This window comes from Dendrobates tinctorius, unplaced genomic scaffold, assembly GCF_039654945.1.
Source record: "Dendrobates tinctorius isolate UK_male_01 unplaced genomic scaffold, ASM3965494v1 ptg000111l, whole genome shotgun sequence".
In the NCBI taxonomy this organism is placed as follows: domain Eukaryota; kingdom Metazoa; phylum Chordata; class Amphibia; order Anura; family Dendrobatidae; genus Dendrobates; species Dendrobates tinctorius.
In genome coordinates, this window is record NW_027361779.1 from 30320062 (window position 1) to 30340152 (window position 20091).

The 20091-nt window shown below is 45.7% G+C and overlaps 1 protein-coding gene across 3 annotated transcripts in view; it reads right to left on the minus strand.

Annotated features, from left to right (window-relative positions):
* Positions 1-896: 896 nt before the first annotated feature.
* The window catches only part of CFAP206 (cilia and flagella associated protein 206), a 97295-nt gene continuing 78100 nt past the window's right edge, over positions 897-20091 (minus strand). For all 3 annotated transcript variants that reach the window (XM_073589608.1, XM_073589606.1, XM_073589607.1), the window contains exons 9-12: positions 17781-17921; positions 15643-15836; positions 4805-4948; positions 897-1299 (exon numbers count right to left, since the gene is read on the minus strand). In XM_073589608.1, coding sequence (XP_073445709.1) covers positions 1066-1299; positions 4805-4948; positions 15643-15836; positions 17781-17921 — 713 coding nt within the window. In that variant the 3' untranslated portion in view covers positions 897-1065. The remainder of the gene's footprint in view (positions 1300-4804; positions 4949-15642; positions 15837-17780; positions 17922-20091) is intronic.

Genomic DNA, 20091 nt, shown 5'->3' on the forward strand with positions numbered 1-20091 from the left:
ATTGCGAAAAAAAGCGCAATTCCACAATTGTTTGTTTTTTGTTTTTTTTACCCTGTCCACTAAATATTAAAACTGAGCAGCCATTATGATTCTCCAGATCATTACGAGTTCATAGACACCAAACATGTCTGGGTTCTTTTTCATCTAAGTGGTGAGAAAAAAAAATCAGTTTCTCCAAAAAAAAAAAAAAAAAAAGGTTGCCATTTTCCAAGACCCGTAACATCTCCATTTTTCGTGATCTGGGGCTGGGTAAAGGCTTATTTTTTGCACTCTTATTGCGGTAAGGGCTTATTGTTGGGGCCACCAAAAAAACATAATTCTGATATTTTGATTTTTTTTCTCTTTACGCCATTTACGGTTCAGATTAACTATTTTTATATATGGATCGGACGATTCTGAACACAGTGATACCATATACAGTGGGGAAAAAAGTATTTAGTCAGCCACCAATAGTGCTAGTTCTCCCACTTAAAAAGATGAGAGAGGCCTGTAATTGACATCATAGTTAGACCACAACTATGAGAGTCAAAATGATAGATCAAATCCAGACAATCACCTTGTCTGAGTTGTGAAGATTTATTTTGCAAATTATGGTAGAAAATAGGTAGTCACCTAAAAACATGCAGGATTTCTGGTTCTCACAGACCTGTACCTTCTTTAAGAGGCTCCTCTGTCCTACAGACAGACAGATACATTACAATTTTTTTACATAGAAAACTGGTGTAAAAAGTCTTGTAAAGTTTTAATACAATGGATGACAAATGAGAAAAAAGTCATCTATTTTTTTCTGGCAAAAACTGGGTTTTTTTTCTATGGTTGTGTGAACTCCACCTTAACAGTGTAAACACATAACAGGGATTATCTTGATGTTCACACGATTACACATAAACTAGACCTTGTATATGGAAAGTATCGGCTTTATTCTGTACTTTATGTGGTGCAGATGGCAACAGAACAATTCTGTAAATCCCTTAACAATCTTCTTTCTTCTTGCTAACAACTTGAAGTCTTTCAGTGAGAACCACGTTGATTTCCAAACGTCCGTGTCTAGGATATCACCTGAACTTAGGATTCCTCCACATCTCTTGTTAGATTAACCTCAACCATGTTTGTAGGCTTCGATAACCCGCAACCGCGTAGCCCTGATAGGAAGATCTGAGGCTTCGGCACATTGCTGGCGCTATCCCGTTTTGTCTGTGTGCCTACTTGTTTCGGAAGATAGACCTGACTGAAGTTCTCCCGTCTCAGGTGGCTGCCGTGGGTCTGCATGGAACGAGTCACCTTCTGGCGCAAATTTGTCTGGAAGAGAAAGACGAGATGTGAAAGCTTTGCTGGAAAGGCCTGTTTCACACATCAGTTTTTTTGGTCAGTCACAATCCGCTAAAATGGCGGATAACGGATCCGTTCCTGTACTGACCACAACGTTTGGCACCGGACCGTTATTTTAACGGATCCGTCAAAGGAAGAATTTTAAAGTAACCGCTGCCGAGAGAGAGAGATAATTTTTCAGCCACCAGAACAGAGTTTAGGATTAAATTTGCGGCGGAGTGAAGTCTTTCGGGCATGCGCAGTGACAAATGCGAATCCGGCCACCCAAAAAAACGTTGCATGGTCCGTTCGGGCATGTTGGCGGACGTCAAAATTTTGGCGGATCCACAAAAAAACGGATCCAACGGATGGCCATCCGTCAAGATCCGCCGGTAATGCAACTCAATGGGAAAAAAACCGGACCCAAGAAAAATGGCGGATCCGTTTTTTTGGGAAACGGCGGATTTTGACTGATGGACATAAACGGATGTGTGAAACAGGCCAAATCAGCGCTCCGATCTCACAATAGTGCGCAATGTATTACATAGCGGGAGGTTATTAAGACTTCAGTCTTAATACTATTGGCAGATTTTAGCCCAATGGATTATGGGTGTGTGCACACGCTGGGGATTCTGCTGCAGATCCACAGCGGTTTTGGCCCTGCGGATCCGCAGCAGTTTCTGCTGCGTTGTACAGTACCATTATAATCAATGAAAAAGAAAAACCACTGTGCACATGCTGCGGATTTTTCCGCGCGGATTTGCTGCGGTTTCTAATCCGCAGCATGTCAATTCTTTGCGCGGATTCAGCAGCGGTTTTATACCTGCTCCATTACCAGGTGTCAAACCGCAGGGGAAAACCGCAGGCTAATCTGCAGATAAAACGCAGGTCTTTTGACCTGTGGATTTACCTGCGGATTTGCAAAATCTGCGCAGAGAAATCCGCAGCAGAATCCGCAACGTGTGCACTTACCCTAAGAAGCAAATACCACTTTTTTAAAAAAGTTTTGGAGGTGAGAAAATGACAAGTTTTAGTGCAGATATGGCATGTCGCAAATTATACAAGGTTTTTTATACTGAGCGTAAAGCTGTCGATAAATTCCCCCTATAATGTTTATGCAGGTATTTATTTCATCTTTTTCATCTCACTTTCACTGATATCCATCCTATGGTAAAAAAAATTTTAGTTTGTTTGTGAAAATAAACAGAAATTTGGCAAAACTTTTGCAATTTTCAAACTCTTCATTTTTATGCCCTTACATCAGAGAGATATGTCACACAACTTAGTTAGTAAGTAACATTTCCCACTTGTCTACTTCACATCAGCACAATTTTTGAAACATAATTTTTTTTTGTTAGGAACTTAGAAGAGTTAAAAGTGATCTTGCTAGCTCTGGTGACCCAGGTGGCGTCATGACGTAATTGGGACACCATGTGTTAAGGGGCTGGCGGAACGCACCAAATAATATGAAAGTAATGACAAGGTGCGTTCGCAGCCCGGGGTCCACCGTGCAGAGATGTTACCTGCTGCCTGGTAATGGCGGATGGCGACGCACTGGCGATTGCTGCTAATTCGAAGCAGTATGTTTGTGCCTAGTGCTGGATGGCTCAGTCTGGCACTAGTCAGCTGAAAGACCCTACTACACGCACAACCAGAGGGAGGGAGACATAAGGAGTCAGTCACCAGAAACATGCATCCATCCCCACACACACGAGTACAGTCGAACCTTTTATAGTTGCAGCCTTCTGGGACCATCCTAGTGGTCCAATCGGAGCAGCAACAGGACCTGAGCATGTGACCTCTGACCTGCAATGAGAGGTCGTCCCACGGGCATGCTCAGTAGGCCGAAAGAAGGACTTAGTCCCAGGAGCTGCTCACTGCTGGCTAGTGTGGGTTGCTATAGCTGAACCAGGGGTGGCAGCAGCAACCAAACCGACAGCACTAGCCTGCGCAAGACGCCGGAATCGACGTCTCTGCTGAGCAGCCTCCTCTGCGGTCGAGACTGGATGGGAGATCGCAGAAGGCAAGGCTCGGGATTCCTCCTGTGCAGGGGAAGAAACCTGACGCCTAACACCATGGCAGCGATCGGCCCTTCGCAATGACGTCACGGGGGAGCTGATCGGAGAGCAGAGGGGTCTCCGATCAGCCTTATCTCCACCCTAGGGTGTGGTCTGGGGTTTAAGTAGCTGTCCTCCAATGACAGCAGTGTTCAGTGTGTGTAAAAGGACCTGAACTGTGGACCTGGAGCAGGCTTATCCCCACTGAGCAATAGTCAATCCCCACTACCACTAAATATAGCTGGGATAAACAAACAAGGGGAACACTTATCTTGAGGAAACTCTGAGATGTAACACAAACGTCCTCCAGCAACACCAAAAAGGAAGATAACTGACTGCTATAGCTCCAAGCCTCAACAGGGTGAAATGGAAATATCACTGGCAACTCCCAACAGCAAGTTGGGAGTTGTAAACACCCCAGTCCAGGTGTGTCAGTTAGAGCCAGGGGGAGGTTACCACTGGGTCAAAGAGTCAGAAGGGTTAATAATGTGTCTGCAAGGCCAAATGCAGAGCGACTGCAGCCTCTGACACACCCGTGACAGCTACAAACATGTCACTTAGGGTACCGTTACACTTAGCGATGCACCAGCGATCCCGACAACGATATGGATCACTGGTGCATCGCTAAGTGGTCGCTAGTGAGCTGCCACACAGGCAGATCTCACCAGCGACATAGCAGGGGTCGGGGGTCGCTACTTACCTGTCACACGCGGCGATCCTGACGTCCTCCCGCCCGCGTCCACGCGTCGCTCGTCGGTGCCACAGGAAGCCCAGCAGGAAGTGCCTGACGAAAAATGGTCCAGGACGTTCTCGCGCGACCAGTGATGAGCAGCGGGGGAGCCGGTCGGAGGTAAGTATCAGACATAGCGATATCGCTAGCAATATTGCTGCTGCGTCACAAAATCGGTGACGTTACAGCGATATTGCTAGCGATATCGCTATGTGTAACGGGGGCTTTAGTCAGAAACCACCTTGTGGCAGCGTTTATGAGGAATCTTAGCTCATTCATCATGGACAATGACCTTCAGTTCTCTGCGCTGCCTTCTTCAAATACCACCAAAGATTTCCAACCCCTGAGGTAGTCGGTGGAAGTGTTGTGTTGAGCTATTTAAAATATTCTTACATGACTGGTCTATCGCACACAGCTAAATATTTGCAAATTTTGCTAAGAAACCAAATTTGCAATGGGGGTTGAACAATTTTGACGGCAACTGTAACTATATTGTAAATTGCTCAGAAATGTTTCCCTGATAGACCTTGTACAATACATAGGCTACCGCATTTGGTGCACATAGAAATTACATTACACTCCCCCCTAGGTCAGTGGAAATTTACTACACACCAAAGGGGAGTCATTACTGAAATGTCAATACAGGCAGAAATAATTAGATTTCAACTATATTTTACAGTAATATTTCAGAACATAAGTATTTCCATACCAGCTTTATTGCTTTTCTCCGCAGTTCCCATTCATTCCACTCATACGACTTCACAATGTTGGTCTCCAGGATGTGTGTGTCCGTTTGCGTGCTGCTGTTGCATTTAGTGATTGGTTTCATCAGTAATTTTTCAGCAGCCTGAGCCTGTTAGGAAGGTAATGTTTAGTGTTTCCTCGCATTGAAGGATCAATACATCAAAATGGCAGAACACACTTTGTAAAGTCGGAATTTTTTTCACACATCTTTGCGACGTTTAGCGTTTTCACGCCAGTCCCAGGCCAGCTCCACTAATGTGGTTGAAGCATGAGCGGGATGCGGGTTACCGTCGCCTGTCTGTCTAATGTATGACCAGCTCCCTGACTGCTAAGATGCACCCGATTCATTAAGTGGGGTGCAACTCTTGAAAAATTCCGGTGATACCCACTCCACCATGCCCTGTCATTAAGACTCGCATGTACAATGCCAGTCTCGATGAATCAAGGCCCATGTCTGTTTTGCTGGGTATTTAAAACAGAAAGTCTCCAAAATCCTTGGCAAAAATTTCTACTTGAAAAACTTAGCACAAAGACTCAGTGTGAACACTGGTGACACTAGTCACACACAAATCTGCTCTGAGGTTAGTAGACAACTATTTGAAGTCTTCTCCTAGTGACGAATGCAACATCTAGAATGGCGTTCTCTACGGACGGTGAAATCTGTTGGGAAAGTCCGCAGCATAAATTTACATGAGGCCAACGACAAATCAGCAGCGAAGGACATTTTCCACTGCAGGGATTTTTTCCCTTCGGAAAATCTAGTTGAAAAACCTGCTGCATATTCACACGGTTGTGTACATACCTAATTTTGATGTCCATGAAAAACCCTTTATCACCTCAGTTTAATGCCAAATCAATATTTAAAGGGGTTCCCTGATATTATATATATACCAGAGAACCTCTTTAAATATTGTGGTGTAGTGTCCACTGTGTCCACTAGGGGGCGCTGTGTAGGTGTTCCAGGACGGGCGTATAGCCATATCCAGGGTGGTAATAGGAGCAGGGTCCTAAATGACCGTTATGTATCCCACCCACCCACCTTGGGATGAAGGCTTGATTATGTGTTGATCAGCAGGGCTACTGCCGATGTTCTGTTCCAATGTGTCAGGGAGAAGCCTTCAGGTGGTTGGTGAGACGGGTGGAATCAACCACCTACAAATCCACCCAGGGGCGTGTGTCTAAAACGCCCATAGTGAACAATATGTGTATGAATGGTTGTAGGACCTGCGATGAGGTCATATCCATGTGATCCGGTGGGCGTGGCTCTGGACCATATAAGGTGACCAGGGTAGGTCACATGAGTGAATGCCTGGACCCGGTTGGTCCGTATGGAAGGTCTCGTCTGGCTGACGTGCTGGAGGATGTGGCTGCCTTCTTGATAGCACGTGTGTACGCTGTTTGTAATGGCGTCGTGTGTCTGACAGTTCCTGGAGGGAACGGACGTCTGCAGTGTGGGATTATGTGTTGATCAGCAGGGCTACTGCTGATGTTCTGTTCCAATGTGTCAGGGAGAAGCCTTCAGGTGGTTGGTGAGACGGGTGGAATCAACCACCTACAAATCCACCCAGGGGCGTGTGTCTAAAACGCCCATAGTGAACAATATGTGTATGAATGGTTGTAGGACCTGCGATGAGGTCATATCCATGTGATCCGGTGGGCGTGGCTCTGGACCATATAAGGTGACCAGGGTAGGTCACATGAGTGAATGCCTGGACCCGGTTGGTCCGTATGGAAGGTCTCGTCTGGCTGACGTGCTGGAGGATGTGGCTGCCTTCTTGATAGCACGTGTGTACGCTGTGTGTAATGGCGTCGTGTGGCTGACAGTTCCTGGAGGGAACGGACGTCTGCAGTGTGGGATTATGTGTTGATCAGCAGGGCTACTGCCGATGTTCTGTTCCAATGTGTCAGGGAGAAGCCTTCAGGTGGTTGGTAAGACGGGTGGAATCAACCACCTACAAATCCACCCAGGGGCGTGTGTCTAAAACGCCCATAGTGAACAATGTGTGTGAATGGTTGTAGGACCTGCGATGAGGTCATATCCATGTGATCCGGTGGGCGTGGCTCTGGACCATATAAGGTGACCAGGGTAGGTCACATGAGTGAATGCCTGGACCCGGTTGGTCCATATGGAAGGTCTCGTCTGGCTGACGTGCTGGAGGATGTAGCTGCCTTCTTGATAGCACGTGTGTACGCTGTGTGTAATGGCATCGTGTGTCTGACAGTTCCTGGAGGGAACGGACGTCTGCAGTGTGGGATTATGTGTTGATCAGCAGGGCTACTGCCGATGTTCTGTTCCAATGTGTCAGGGAGAAGCCTTCAGGTGGTTGGTGAGACGGGTGGAATCAACCACCTACAAATCCACCCAGGGGCGTGTGTCTAAAACGCCCATAGTGAACAATATGTGTATGAATGGTTGTAGGACCTGCGATGAGGTCATATCCATGTGATCCGGTGGGCGTGGCTCTGGACCATATAAGGTGACCAGGGTAGGTCACATGAGTGAATGCCTGGACCCGGTTGGTCCGTATGGAAGGTCTCGCCTGGCTGACGTGCTGGAGGATGTGGCTGCCTTCTTGATAGCACGTGTGTACGCTGTGTGTAATGGCGTCGTGTGTCTGACAGTTCCTGGAGGGAACGGACGTCTGCAGTGTGGTGAAGCAGCTAATAGTTAACCCTGTACACGGGAGTGTAACTGAGAGACTGTATAGACTATTGGCTGAATGAAGCACAGCCTGTGTGACCACAGGGTTGACAGAACGGAGCTCTGTCATGAACGTTATGCTACTTTGATGTGAAAAGCCTGTTGGTGCTTTGGTTTATGATGATGAATAAACCGCATGGACTATGTTAATGTTTTATGAAAAACCCATGCCGGACCTGGTTATTTGGCTGCCAAGCGAATATCCCCAAACCGAATAACAAGCGCTACCTTACAATATATAAATTTATTTAGACTTCACAGGGAAAGTGAAGCCTGAAGAAAGAGAAAAAAAGATACACTGTAATTACCACTAGAATTGGCTCCAGTGCTGCCACTCCAACATTCTCTGACAGACTAGAAGGAATAGTGTCCTGACCATGAGTGACCCAACCTTTTATACCACTGATTGGCTGCAGGGTTGGGAGACTGGTGGTAGAGATAACTTCTGGTCTAGGTTGAACTTTGGGCTTGTCCAGCCTGGGATGGATTCTAGAGGTATATACAAGTGCTTCTCACTAAATTAGAATATCATCAAAAAGTTAAAGGGAATCTGTCATCAAGTTTTTGACTATGAGCTGCCGGCACCACCATCAGGGGGCTTATCTACAGCATTCTGTAATGCTGTAGATAAGCCCCCAATGTAACCTGAAAGAGAAGAAAAAAGAGAGAGATTATACTCACCCAGGGGCGTTCCTGGTCCGGAGGGAGTTGGGGTCCGGTCCGGCGCCTCCCATCTTGCAGCAATGACGTCCTCTTCATTCCTGGCCGTCGCGGCGCAGGCGTACTGCCCTGCCCTGTTGAGGGGAGAGCAGATTGCTGCAGTGCGCAGGCGCCGGAAGAGATCCTGCGCACTGCAGGACTGGTGGCGGTGGCCGCAGCTGTGTCATGGTATGCCTAGGTTACTTTAGGCAAAAACCCCGGGACCCCTGCGATGTCCCTCAGACTAGGGGAACCCTGTTTGTCCCTCTACCCAGGGTTTACACTGAAGGTGTGCCTGCCTGAGCCTCCACCCTGTCCCTGTCTCCTGTCCAGCCCTAAGCTGAACCCACCACCCTCCACCCAGTGAGGGGACCAGACACCAGACCCCACAAATACGTATGGACAGGGGTAAAAGAAACACCACACAGTTAATACACAAGGGAATACAATAATGTGCAAGGGCAACCAAATATATATATAACAGATTGGAGAAAGAACCACTGAGGGATATACTGCACCAGATATCAGACGCTCCAACACCACCACTGCTGACCGGTATTGCTAGCACTAGGCTAAAGCTATAGTCGGCGACACCCATAGTCAGGACGAACTATTTAAAGACCAAGGGCGTGGCCCAGCCCTCAGCCAGCATGACAACCTGGTTAACCCTATCCCGACTGGAACAGAATACCCAACAGGGTATTACCGCTGTCTGCCGGACACCCTGGTGTGAACAGTGTCCGACATGACAGTACCCCGCATTCTACGAGGGACCTCCGGAACCTCACCATGTCGAGGACCTGGCTTGTCCGGATGGCGACGATGGAACATAGTAACCAGTCGATCAGCATGAATGTCAGAGGCCGGCACCCATGTCCTCTCCTCAGGACCATAGCCACGCCAGTGGACCAGGTACTGTAGAGTGCGACGCACAACCCTAGAGTCCACCACTTTTGACACCTCAAATTCCAACGCGCCATCCACCAAGACGGGAGGTGGTGGCCCGGGGGAACCATCCACCAAACCCACGACCTTCTTTAGCAATGCTTTGTGAAATACATTATGAATCTTATACACAGCCGGCAACTCCAAACGAAATGCCACTGGGTTGATCACTGCGGAGATTCTAAATGGGCCAATGAACCTGGGACCCAACTTAAGTGACGGTATCTTGAGCTTAATGTTCCTAGTAGATAACCACACCCAATCACCCACACACAGGTCCGGACCTGGCACACGTCTGCAGTCAGCCACCCGTTTGTACCTGGAACCCACCTTCAACAAGCGCTGCTTGACTCTCCTCCAAACAGACGACAATTGAGCTCCCAACTGGTCCTCTTCAGGGACGCCAACTGAGCACCCCTGACGCAAGGTGCAAAATTGAGGATGTTGACCATACACACAAAAAAAAGGAGATTCCCCAGACGATTCCTGGCAATGGTTGTTTATTGCGAATTCTGCCAGAGGAAGAAACGCTGACCACTCTTCCTGATTGTCGGAAATAAAGCAGCGCAAGTATTGCTCCAGGTTTTGGTTCATCCGCTCAGTCTGTCCATTCGACTGAGGGTGGAAAGCCGATGAATGAGATAATTTGATTCCAAGGCGAGAACAAAAAGCTCTCCAAAACTTTGCCACAAACTGCGTACCTCGATCAGACACAATGTCAGACGGGACACCATGAAGTCTGACCACCTCGCGAATAAATATCTGAGCAAGAGTCTTAGCATTGGGCAAAGACGGTAAAGCAACGAAATGTGACATTTTGGAGAACCTATCAACAATTACCAAAATGACCGAGTTCCCTGCCGAGGCGGGCAAGTCAGTAATAAAATCCATGGAAATCTCAGTCCATGGCTTACTGGGCACCCCAAGAGGCTGCAAGCTACCAGCGGGACGGGAACGAGGAGTCTTGGCCCGTGCGCACGTGGTACAGGCAGCCACATATGAGGCCACATCCTGCCGGATTTTAGGCCACCAAAAACGACGCGATACCAATTCCAGAGTGCTCTTAACCCCTGGATGACCTGCCAGTACCGTGTCGTGATGTTCGCCCAACACTCTAGAGCGTAGATGTAGCGGCACAAAAGATTTATTAGCAGGTAACCCCGGCGGTACCACCTCCTGAGCCTCGGCAATCTCTGCCTCAATCTCTGTCGTGATGGCAGATACCACCACACCCTTTTGGAGAATAGGCACCGGCTCTTCACATAACTCTCCCCCAGGAAAACACCTGGATAAAGCGTCTGCCTTAACATTCTTCGACCCAGGTCGATAGGTAACAATGAAGTTGAACCGGGTGAAGAATAATGCCCAGCGAGCCTGTCTAGAGGACAGGCGCTTAGCAGATTCTAAATAAAGCAAATTCTTATGGTCGGTTATCACAGTAATCTGATGAACAGCACCCTCCAAGAAGTGTCGCCACTCCTCAAATGCCAATTTGATGGCCAATAGTTCCCTGTTGCCAATATCATAATTACGCTCCGCAGGCGACAGCTTCTTGGAGAAGAAGGCACACGGATGCAACTTGGCCCAAGAAGGGCCCTGAGACAGTACAGCCCCCACTCCAACCTCCGACGCATCCACCTCCACGACAAACGGTAAGGAGACATCGGGCTGCACCAGAATGGGCGCTGAGGCAAAACTATTCTTGAGGAATTCAAACGCCTGTACCGCAGGCTCAGACCAGTCAGAAAAGTCGGTACCCTTCTTAGTCATGTCAGTCAGTGGTTTGGCAATCATAGAGAAGTTCTTAATAAATTTCCTATAGTAATTGGAGAAGCCAAGAAATCGCTGAAGCGCCTTAAGATTATCAGGCCGATCCCAATGTAGTACTGCCTGCACCTTTGCGGTGTCCATCTTAAAACCTGAGGCGGAGATTATATAACCCAAGAACGGTAGCTCCTGTACGAAAAACACACATTTTTCAAGCTTGACATAGAGCCTGTTCTCTCTGAGCAACTGCAGAACCTGTCTAACATGCTCTATATGTGTATCATGGTCGCGAGAGAAAATGAGGATGTCGTCAAGATAAATTATAACAAACCTCCCCAACAACTGAGAGAAGACATCATTAATGAAGTGTTGAAAGACCGCCGGTGCCATAGTCAACCCAAACGGCATTACCAAACTCTCAAAGTGACCCTCAGGGGTATTGAACGCTGTCTTCCACTCATCCCCCTGACGGACTCTTATAAGATTGTACGCCCCCCTGAGGTCCAGTTTGGAGAACCACCTGGCACCAACCACTTGGTTGAATAAATCGGGTATAAGTGGCATAGGGTAAGGGTCACGGACCGTAATCTGGTTGAGTTCTCTGAAATCCAGACACGGGCGTAAACCGCCATCCTTCTTTTTAACAAAGAAGAAGCCAGCAGCCAGAGGAGAAGAGGAAGGCCTAATATGACCCTTGCTCAGGCTATCCGCAATATATTCCTTGAGAGCTAGCCTCTCGGGACCTGAGATATTAAACATTCTAGCTTTAGGTAACTTGGCCCCTGGTTTCAACCTAATAGCACAGTCATAGGGGCGATGCGGTGGTAGTTCCGAACAACCCTTCTCAGAAAATACATCCGCATAATCCAGCAACGGCTCCGGGATACTGGGGGTCAAAGCGGAAATACATGTAGCCAGGCACCTCTCCTGACACTCCCTGCTCCACTGAATTATGTCCTGGGTCTTCCAATCAATAACAGGATTATGCATTGACAACCATGGAAAGCCCAGAACCATCTGAGCCGGTAAGTTACTAAGCACCTTACAAGTTACCCGCTCTGAGTGTAATACTCCGATGTGGAGTTGTATATCCAACACACACTCTGTGATCTCCCCTTGAGACAACGGGGAAGCATTGATGGTAACCACCCGGATGGGGTTCGGCAATTTCTCCACCGGAAATCCCGCTGTATGCGCGAACCTCTCATCAATGAGATTGGCAGCTGAGCCACTATCAATAAATACTGTAATAGAGAGCATTTGCCCCCCAAGTACCACCCTAGCAGGGAGCATACACTGGGAAACCATGACGGAGGATACACAAAGGCTCAGACTAGACTCCTCCAAACCCTCTGAGCCTATCAGTTTTCCGCCGGCGCGCCCTTCTTAGGTACCAGGGGGCAAGCGTTAATAAAATGTCCTCCTTTGCCACAAAAAAAACAGAGCCCCTGCCTTCTGTGCCAAGGACGTTTAGGCTTGTTACTCGGTGACTGTGCTATACCAGCGATCTGCATGGGTTCCACAGATTCACCCGCGGCAACCTCACCGACCACTCCCCCACCTCCCGGAGGCAACGAAACCAGCGCCCCCTGACGGAGACGTCGGTCTATGCGTACTACAAGTGCCATCGCAGCCTCCAGAGAGGCGGGAGTCTCGTACATTAGGAGAGTCTGTTTAACCCTTCCAGAAACCCCATGCAAAAATTGACTTCTAAGCGCAGGGTCATTCCACTGCGTGTCCATCGCCCAGCGCCGGAATTCCGTGCAGTAATCCTCAGCTGGTCGATCACCCTGTAGCAGTGAGCGTATCTTAGACTCTGCTAAGCTTAATCTATCCGGATCGTCATAGATCAAACCCAGAGCAGAGAAAAAAAAATCTACAGATTCAAATGCCTGTGAGTCTGAAGGGAGTGAAAAGGCCCAGGCCTGTGGATCACCACTCAGCAAAGAAATCACCAAGCCCACGCGTTGAGCCTCATTACCTGAGGAATGTGGACGCATACGGAAATATAATTTGCATGATTCACGAAACACCGTGAACTTACCACGATCACCAGCAAATCGTTCAGGAAGGGGAAACTTGGGCTCAGCTGCCCTGGCTGCAGCCTCAGCAGGTACTGCAGGAGCTGACAGGCCTTGTTGCTGGACCTCCCCCCTGAGTTCAGTGACCTGTATGGATAGAGCCTCCAGCTGCTTGGTTAGGGAAAGTATAGGATCCATAGTAAGTAACCCCTATATTCCCTAGCTATACCTTTTTTTTTTTTTTTTTTTTTCCTTCTTCTTCTTCTTTCTTCTCACTTTATTATTTGGGCCGACTATAATGTCATGGTATGCCTAGGTTACTTTAGGCAAAAACCCCGGGACCCCTGCGATGTCCCTCAGACTAGGGGAACCCTGTCTGTCCCTCTACCCAGGGTTTACACTGAAGGTGTGCCTGCCTGAGCCTCCACCCTGTCCCTGACTCCTGTCCAGCCCTAAGCTGAACCCACCACCCTCCACCCAGTGAGGGGACCAGACACCAGACCCCACAAATACGTATGGACAGGGGTAAAAGAAACACCACACAGTTAATACACAAGGGAATACAATAATGTGCAAGGGCAACCAAATATATATATAACAGATTGGAGAAAGAACCACTGAGGGATATACTGCACCAGATATCAGACGCTCCAACACCACCACTGCTGACCGGTATTGCTAGCACTAGGCTAAAGCTATAGTCGGCGACACCCATAGTCAGGACGAACTATTTAAAGAACAAGGGCGTGGCCCAGCCCTCAGCCAGCATGACAACCTGGTTAACCCTATCCCGACTGGAACAGAATACCCAACAGGGTATTACCGCTGTCTGCCGGACACCCTGGTGTGAACAGTGTCCGACATGACAAGCTGATAGGCAAAAAAATTGATGACAGATTCCCTTTAATTTATTTCAGTTCAAAACAAAAAGTGAATCTCAGATATTATATAGAGTCATTACAGACAGTCATCTATTTCAAGAGTTTATTTCTGTTAATGTTGATGATTATGGCTTACAGCCAATGAAAACGCAAGTCATTATCTCAGTAAATTAGAATAATTAACAAAATAATTAAAAAGGTCCCTTAGTCTGTTTCAGTAGGCTCTACAATCATGGGGAACACTGCTGACTTGACAGATGTCCAGAAAGCAGTCATTGACACACTCCACCAGGAGGTTAACCCACAAAAGGTCATTGCTAAAAAAAAAGCTGGCTGTTCACAAGCAAATTAACTGAGTAGTAGGAAAAAGTGTGGTAGAAAAAGGTGCACAAGCAACCAGGATAACCACAGCCTTGAAAGGATTGTTACGAAAAGGCCATTCAAAAATTTGGGGGAGATTCACAAGGAGTGGACTGCTGCTGGAGTCACTGCTTCAAGAGCCACCACACACAGACGTATCCAGGACATGGGCTACAAGTGTTGCATTCCTTGTGTGAAGCCACTCATGACCAATAGACAATGCCAGAAGTGTCTTACCCGGGCCAAGGAGAAAAAGAACTGCACTGTTGCTCAGTGGTCCAAGGTGTTTTCAGATGAAAGTAAATTTTGCATTTCATTTGGAAATCAAGTTCCCAGAGTCTGGAGGAATAGTGGAGAGGCCACAATCCAAGATGCTTGAGGTCTAGTGTAAAGTTTCCATAATCAGTGCTGGTTTGTGGAGCCATGTCATCTGCTGGTGTACATACACTGTGTTTTATCAAGACCAAAGTCAGCGCAGCCATCTACCAGGAAATTTTAGAGCACTTCATGCTTCCGTTTGCCGACATGCGTTTTGGAGATGGACATTTCATTCTCCAGCAGGACTTGGCACCTGTCCACACTGCCAAAAGTACCAATATCTGGTTTATAAACAACAGTATCACTGAGCTTGATTGGCCAGCAAACTCGCCTGACCTTAACTCCATAGAGAATCTATGGGGTATTATCAAGAGGAAAATGAGAGAGACAACAGACCCAACAATGCAGACGAGCTGAAGGATGCTATCAAAGCAACCTGGGCTTCCATAACACCTCAGCAGTGCCACAGGCTGATCGCCTACAAGCCATGCCACATTGATGCCAAAGGAACAACAACCAAGTATTGAGTGCATTTACTGAACACACATTTCAATAGGCTCACATTTCGGATTTTAAAATCATTTTTCGCGCTGACTTTTGGCTTTTCCTGGGCTGTAAGCCATAATCATCAACATTAAGAGAAATAAACACTTGGAATAGATCACTCTTCTGTGTGTCATGACTCAATATGAGTTTCACTTTTTATATTCAAGAACTGAAATAAATTAACTTTTTGATGATATTCTAGTTTAGAGAGAAGCACTTCTATATATTCTGTTTTTTTCTCCTGTGAAGTTTAAAATAGATGAGGATCCCTCTAACATAATCAGAGTCATATTTTATCTGTGAGGCCCCATTCAGCTACCAATGATGTCCTGCCTGCAATCTAATGATACCTAGGAGTTTATTCTCCTTCCAGACCTGGTTGAAGTCATAGACATTGTTTCACAACTTGGTCTGGGAAAGAACAAGCAGGACAGATGCAGGAGGACCAAAACGTTAAAACTCCAGGTATCGCCTAACCCTCTATACATGTGGCCATGGACATCTTATTTGCATCTCAAACATCTTAATGTCACACAGTAAAATGTAACCTCTGAAGTCTACATGCCTGAGAATAAGCTGTGATGGCTGAGAACTGTTGGTGAAGCTCCAATAACTGGATGAGCTCTGCGCACTGTTTGGCTTTTTCTCCAATTAAAGTGATGTAGTGATCCGGATCCTGAGCGAACGTGGAGGCGGCTTCCTTGGAGCTGAAAATGTAATATCCTTCTCTGTGCTTTAGAATACCAATGCCTGGGTTCCCTGATGCAGAACAGAATGAATTAGTCTATTATCCTTATATATGTCCAAATCAAAACTCTTCCATTATTGAGCTTATGAAATGCATCTATGAGTAGGACCAACCCTCCTAGGCCGTCTATATGGGCACTTGACCTATATTTAGGTCATAGGAGGCTAAAAAGTGTGAGATCTGAGATCTGATTTCTTAATCCATACAAATCCACGCTTTTTAAAACCTGTAAATGAGCTGTTAAGGGCTATGGGCCGGACACTGATCTACCAGGAAATTAGATGAAAAGAGGCGTTACCAGTGTGAGACATGTAGATCCGAGAGCAGACTGTCAGTCATTACATAACACATTAGATCGCAGATATCAAGAAATCACAATATTCAGCTTCAAGTGACCTGAATGCCCATATAGACGGCTTAGGAGGGTTGATCCTACTCACAGATTCCCTTTAAACCAGTGGAAAACTGCTATAACTATACATACTGATTTTAAACAAGCATACATTCATTCAAGAGGGCAAGACTTGGTGCATCTTTTCAGCTGTCCATGCACCAAAAAATGGTTGTCTTGTGCCATGCAGTCCTTCCTGTTCTGTGTAACCCACTCCCAACAGTGAATGGACGATTTCTGCCAATGTTTAGCTTTCATAGAATGGTGTGGGCGGTTATACAGAGCTCAGTATTCAGACAACTGGTTGATCTGCAGCAGAGAAAGCATTGATTTTATCAAAATGACAGCATGCACACCTGTCAGTGACACAAAACTGAAATCAGGGTTTCTGTCTGTATAGTAGCCTATTGAAGTGAAAAGTAAAAAAATATATATTTTTTTTAAAATATTAAAAAAAGAAAAAAGTATCTAAAAAGTTCAAATCATCCACCTTTCGCCCTACTCAAAATAAAACAATAAAAAAAACACATATTTGGTATCGCCGCATTCAGAAAGGCCCGAGTATGATTTCGATCAGTAAATGGCGTACGAGAAAAAAAATCAAAATATCAGAATTATATTTTTTTCGGTAAACGCAAAATTGAAATAAAATGCCATATTAGGCGATCAGAAGATCGTATCTACTCCAAGATGGTATCGATAAAAAAAAGTCAGCTTGGCGAGTAAAAAATAAGCTCTCAGCCAGCCCCAGAAAAATGGAGAAGCTATGGGTCTCGGAAAATGGCACCCTTTTTTAAAAAAAAAAAACTCTTTTTCTTCACGACTTAAATAGAAAAAAGAACCTAGAGATGTTTGGTATCTGCAACCTCATACTGACCTCGAGAATTATAATGGCAGGTCAGTTTTAGCAGTTAGTGGACATGGTTAAAAAAAGCAGCCAAAAAACAATTGTGAAATTGCTTTTTTGTTTTCCAGTTTTCCAGTACTCAATATGGTAAAATCAATTGTGTGGTTCAAAAACACATCTCGTCCCGCAAAAAACAAGCCCTTACATGGCCATATTGATGGGAAAATAAACGTTCTGGCTCTGGGAAGAAGGGGAGCAAAAAACGAAAATGCAAAAATGGAAAATCCCAAGTGGTGAAGGGGATAAAGCTACAATAGTTCATATGCCACAAAATTAAAGAAATTACAAAACAATACAACAAGAAAAACAAGATAAACCAACAAAGTATAAACTAGAGAGAATAAAAGCTAACATAATGGGCATAGGGCATGAAGGTGCAGAACAAACACAGGAAATCAAAGAATCCCAAAGGGCTAACCCCAGTGTCAAGGTCCATATGTCACCTGTGCCACGCTATCCCAGATCACACATTCTGCCATAATAAAGCACACCTCAGGGATCCGAATGCATTTGATTATAAGTCATCGAGGTCCTTTGGACACCAAGAGGTTCAGTCTTGGAAAAGATCTACACAGTGTGAACAGATGCCACAATGCTGATGTATATAGCTCCTTCCATTTCATGGGTTGTTCTAGTCAAGCATATACAGTATAGTACCTGGTAAGAGAAGCCCATCTCTTGAAGCAATTGTGAAACCACAAAATCCATGGTATTGAATGGAAAGGCGATCATAATTTGCAGTGGTTTCTGGAAAATACCACTCTTGATTACGAAACTCCACGGGATTCACACATTCTCCTAAATGAGAGAAAAAGATGACTCATCCGAGGATCCTGTTCATACAAAAATGGTTACAACATAATAAAGTGCCCATACAATGAAAAAAAATATTGTATGGAACAGCGGCTGTGATGGAAACTTTGGCATTCGAGAAGCGGCTGTCCAAATAGTAGGCAACCCCTTTAAAAATGCAGCAATAATGACACCAAACTGCATGTGTGAACCTGACTTTGAAGTGCATGACTTCTAAAATGTGGAAGGCTTTTTTAATAGTCACTGTGAGGGACAACGGAGACCCCTGTGTTACGGAGTTATAAAGCATAGCTACCAGGAATTACATACGGTAGGCATATTTGGTCTCCCTGCGCAGATAAAATCCAGAAGAATCCAGTAGCACCACTGCCATTCCATTCAGAGCTTCGGGTTATGAGTCTCCACAGTTCTGGACAGAAAACCATACTCTCTGATATGGGAGGAGAGAGGCTGCACAAGCCCAGGGGTGGGCGCAGAGTGTGGGAGGGAGCAGCCTAGGAAATAAGAGGCAGCACCTCATTTTGAGCTTAGTTTTCTACTGGCAGGAAGATCCATTATCTGATGCGGCCAGGAAAGCCTGTAACTAAGATTTGGACCTGTGATCCATCAGAGCCTCCCTGTGGTCACATGCTACATAACACAGTAATTGCAACCTATCTATACCCTATCCTCGTACTATACTCTTGACTTATACCTGTATATTTTTCTGTAAATATATGCCTGTATATTTCTAGTGCGCCTTTCGGCGATTAAATATAAAATTAATTTTGGGCTGCTCTTTTATCTCGATACATGAATCCTCATGTCCTCACACTCTGTTGGTTATTATACGCTACCCAGGTTGGTTTCTTACCTGATATAAGCCTGCTGATGGACGGGGCTTATTTCGAATGAAGAACTGGTGGCAGCAGACTGTACTGTTTTAGTGAGGAACTCTGGCAGTGACAGCCAGGAGGTATATATATATATATATATATATATATATATATATATATATATATATCCCAGCCTGGACTGGTGATATATATCCCCCCTCACTGGGAGCGCCACAATAACTCGAACCTATAAGGGAAGCCTTTCCAGCGACTATTTGCCCTCGGTGCAGTTCCCTGACTGACCTGGGGAAAGTGGCACCAGAGAGCCGATCCCTGCTGGGTCCTTTTCTCCCCTCCCCTGAGGTGAGCGAAGTCGACACCCCCTTCCCCTGTGCGATCCGTCACAGTCACTGTTGTCTCAACAAATTTTCTATATATTAATAGAAGTAGTAAATAGAAAGTTTGTAATAAAACTTCAGAGAAATCTTATTTTTCAACTCATAAGTCTCTTCCTTTCAAACCACCGCTCCTCAGCTCATCATTCACGCAAAAAAAACAGCTCAAATCCATCTACGTTAAATCAAAACAGACTCAGTAAGGTTTCAGATGAGAGCTGATTTTTGAAGACTATGAAGAGGGGAGGAGGAGAAGAGAGAAACAGAGTAATAGAGTGACAGGGACACACACAACTGCTGCATGGTTCATAAATGTTTATATAATCTCAGTGATGGATTCACAGCTACACTGCTTACTACTGCTTTATTATGGTCTTTACGCTGCTGCTACTTCTGAAGATATGATACATACAGATCTCAAACCAGAAATCACCCATGTCTTGGTGTACTGTGTATGTATATCATAGCAACTTTCTCAACCCACTATTTCAGAAAAAACTGGAAACAAGATATAAAGACTGCAGCGGGAAAGCTTATCAACTTATCAATTCCATTGGTGGCAGAAACTCAAACATATAATCAAAATCACAAAACTTTTTGAACACTGCAATAATGGTGGGACAGGTTTACTGTAAGCCAATACGCTGCACAATAGTGTTTATACTGTGCAAAATATCAGGTCTCTTTTTAAGGGTTCCACGTTAAGGTTTCTAATCTTTGAACAAGTTAACCTGAGTACAGAATTCCTGCTACTTATTGCTAACAATGTCAATAGTGATTCTGCACATAACAAAATCCATTTGAAATAAAGGGAATCTGTCACCTATTTCTTGCTGCCCAAACTCCAGACAGCAAGAATCAGAGAAAATACACTTTAAATCTTTGGTCAGAGCCGGCACTAGACTAGTTTAGTCTCTGCCCATGATCCCCGGCCGGACCTTTAAA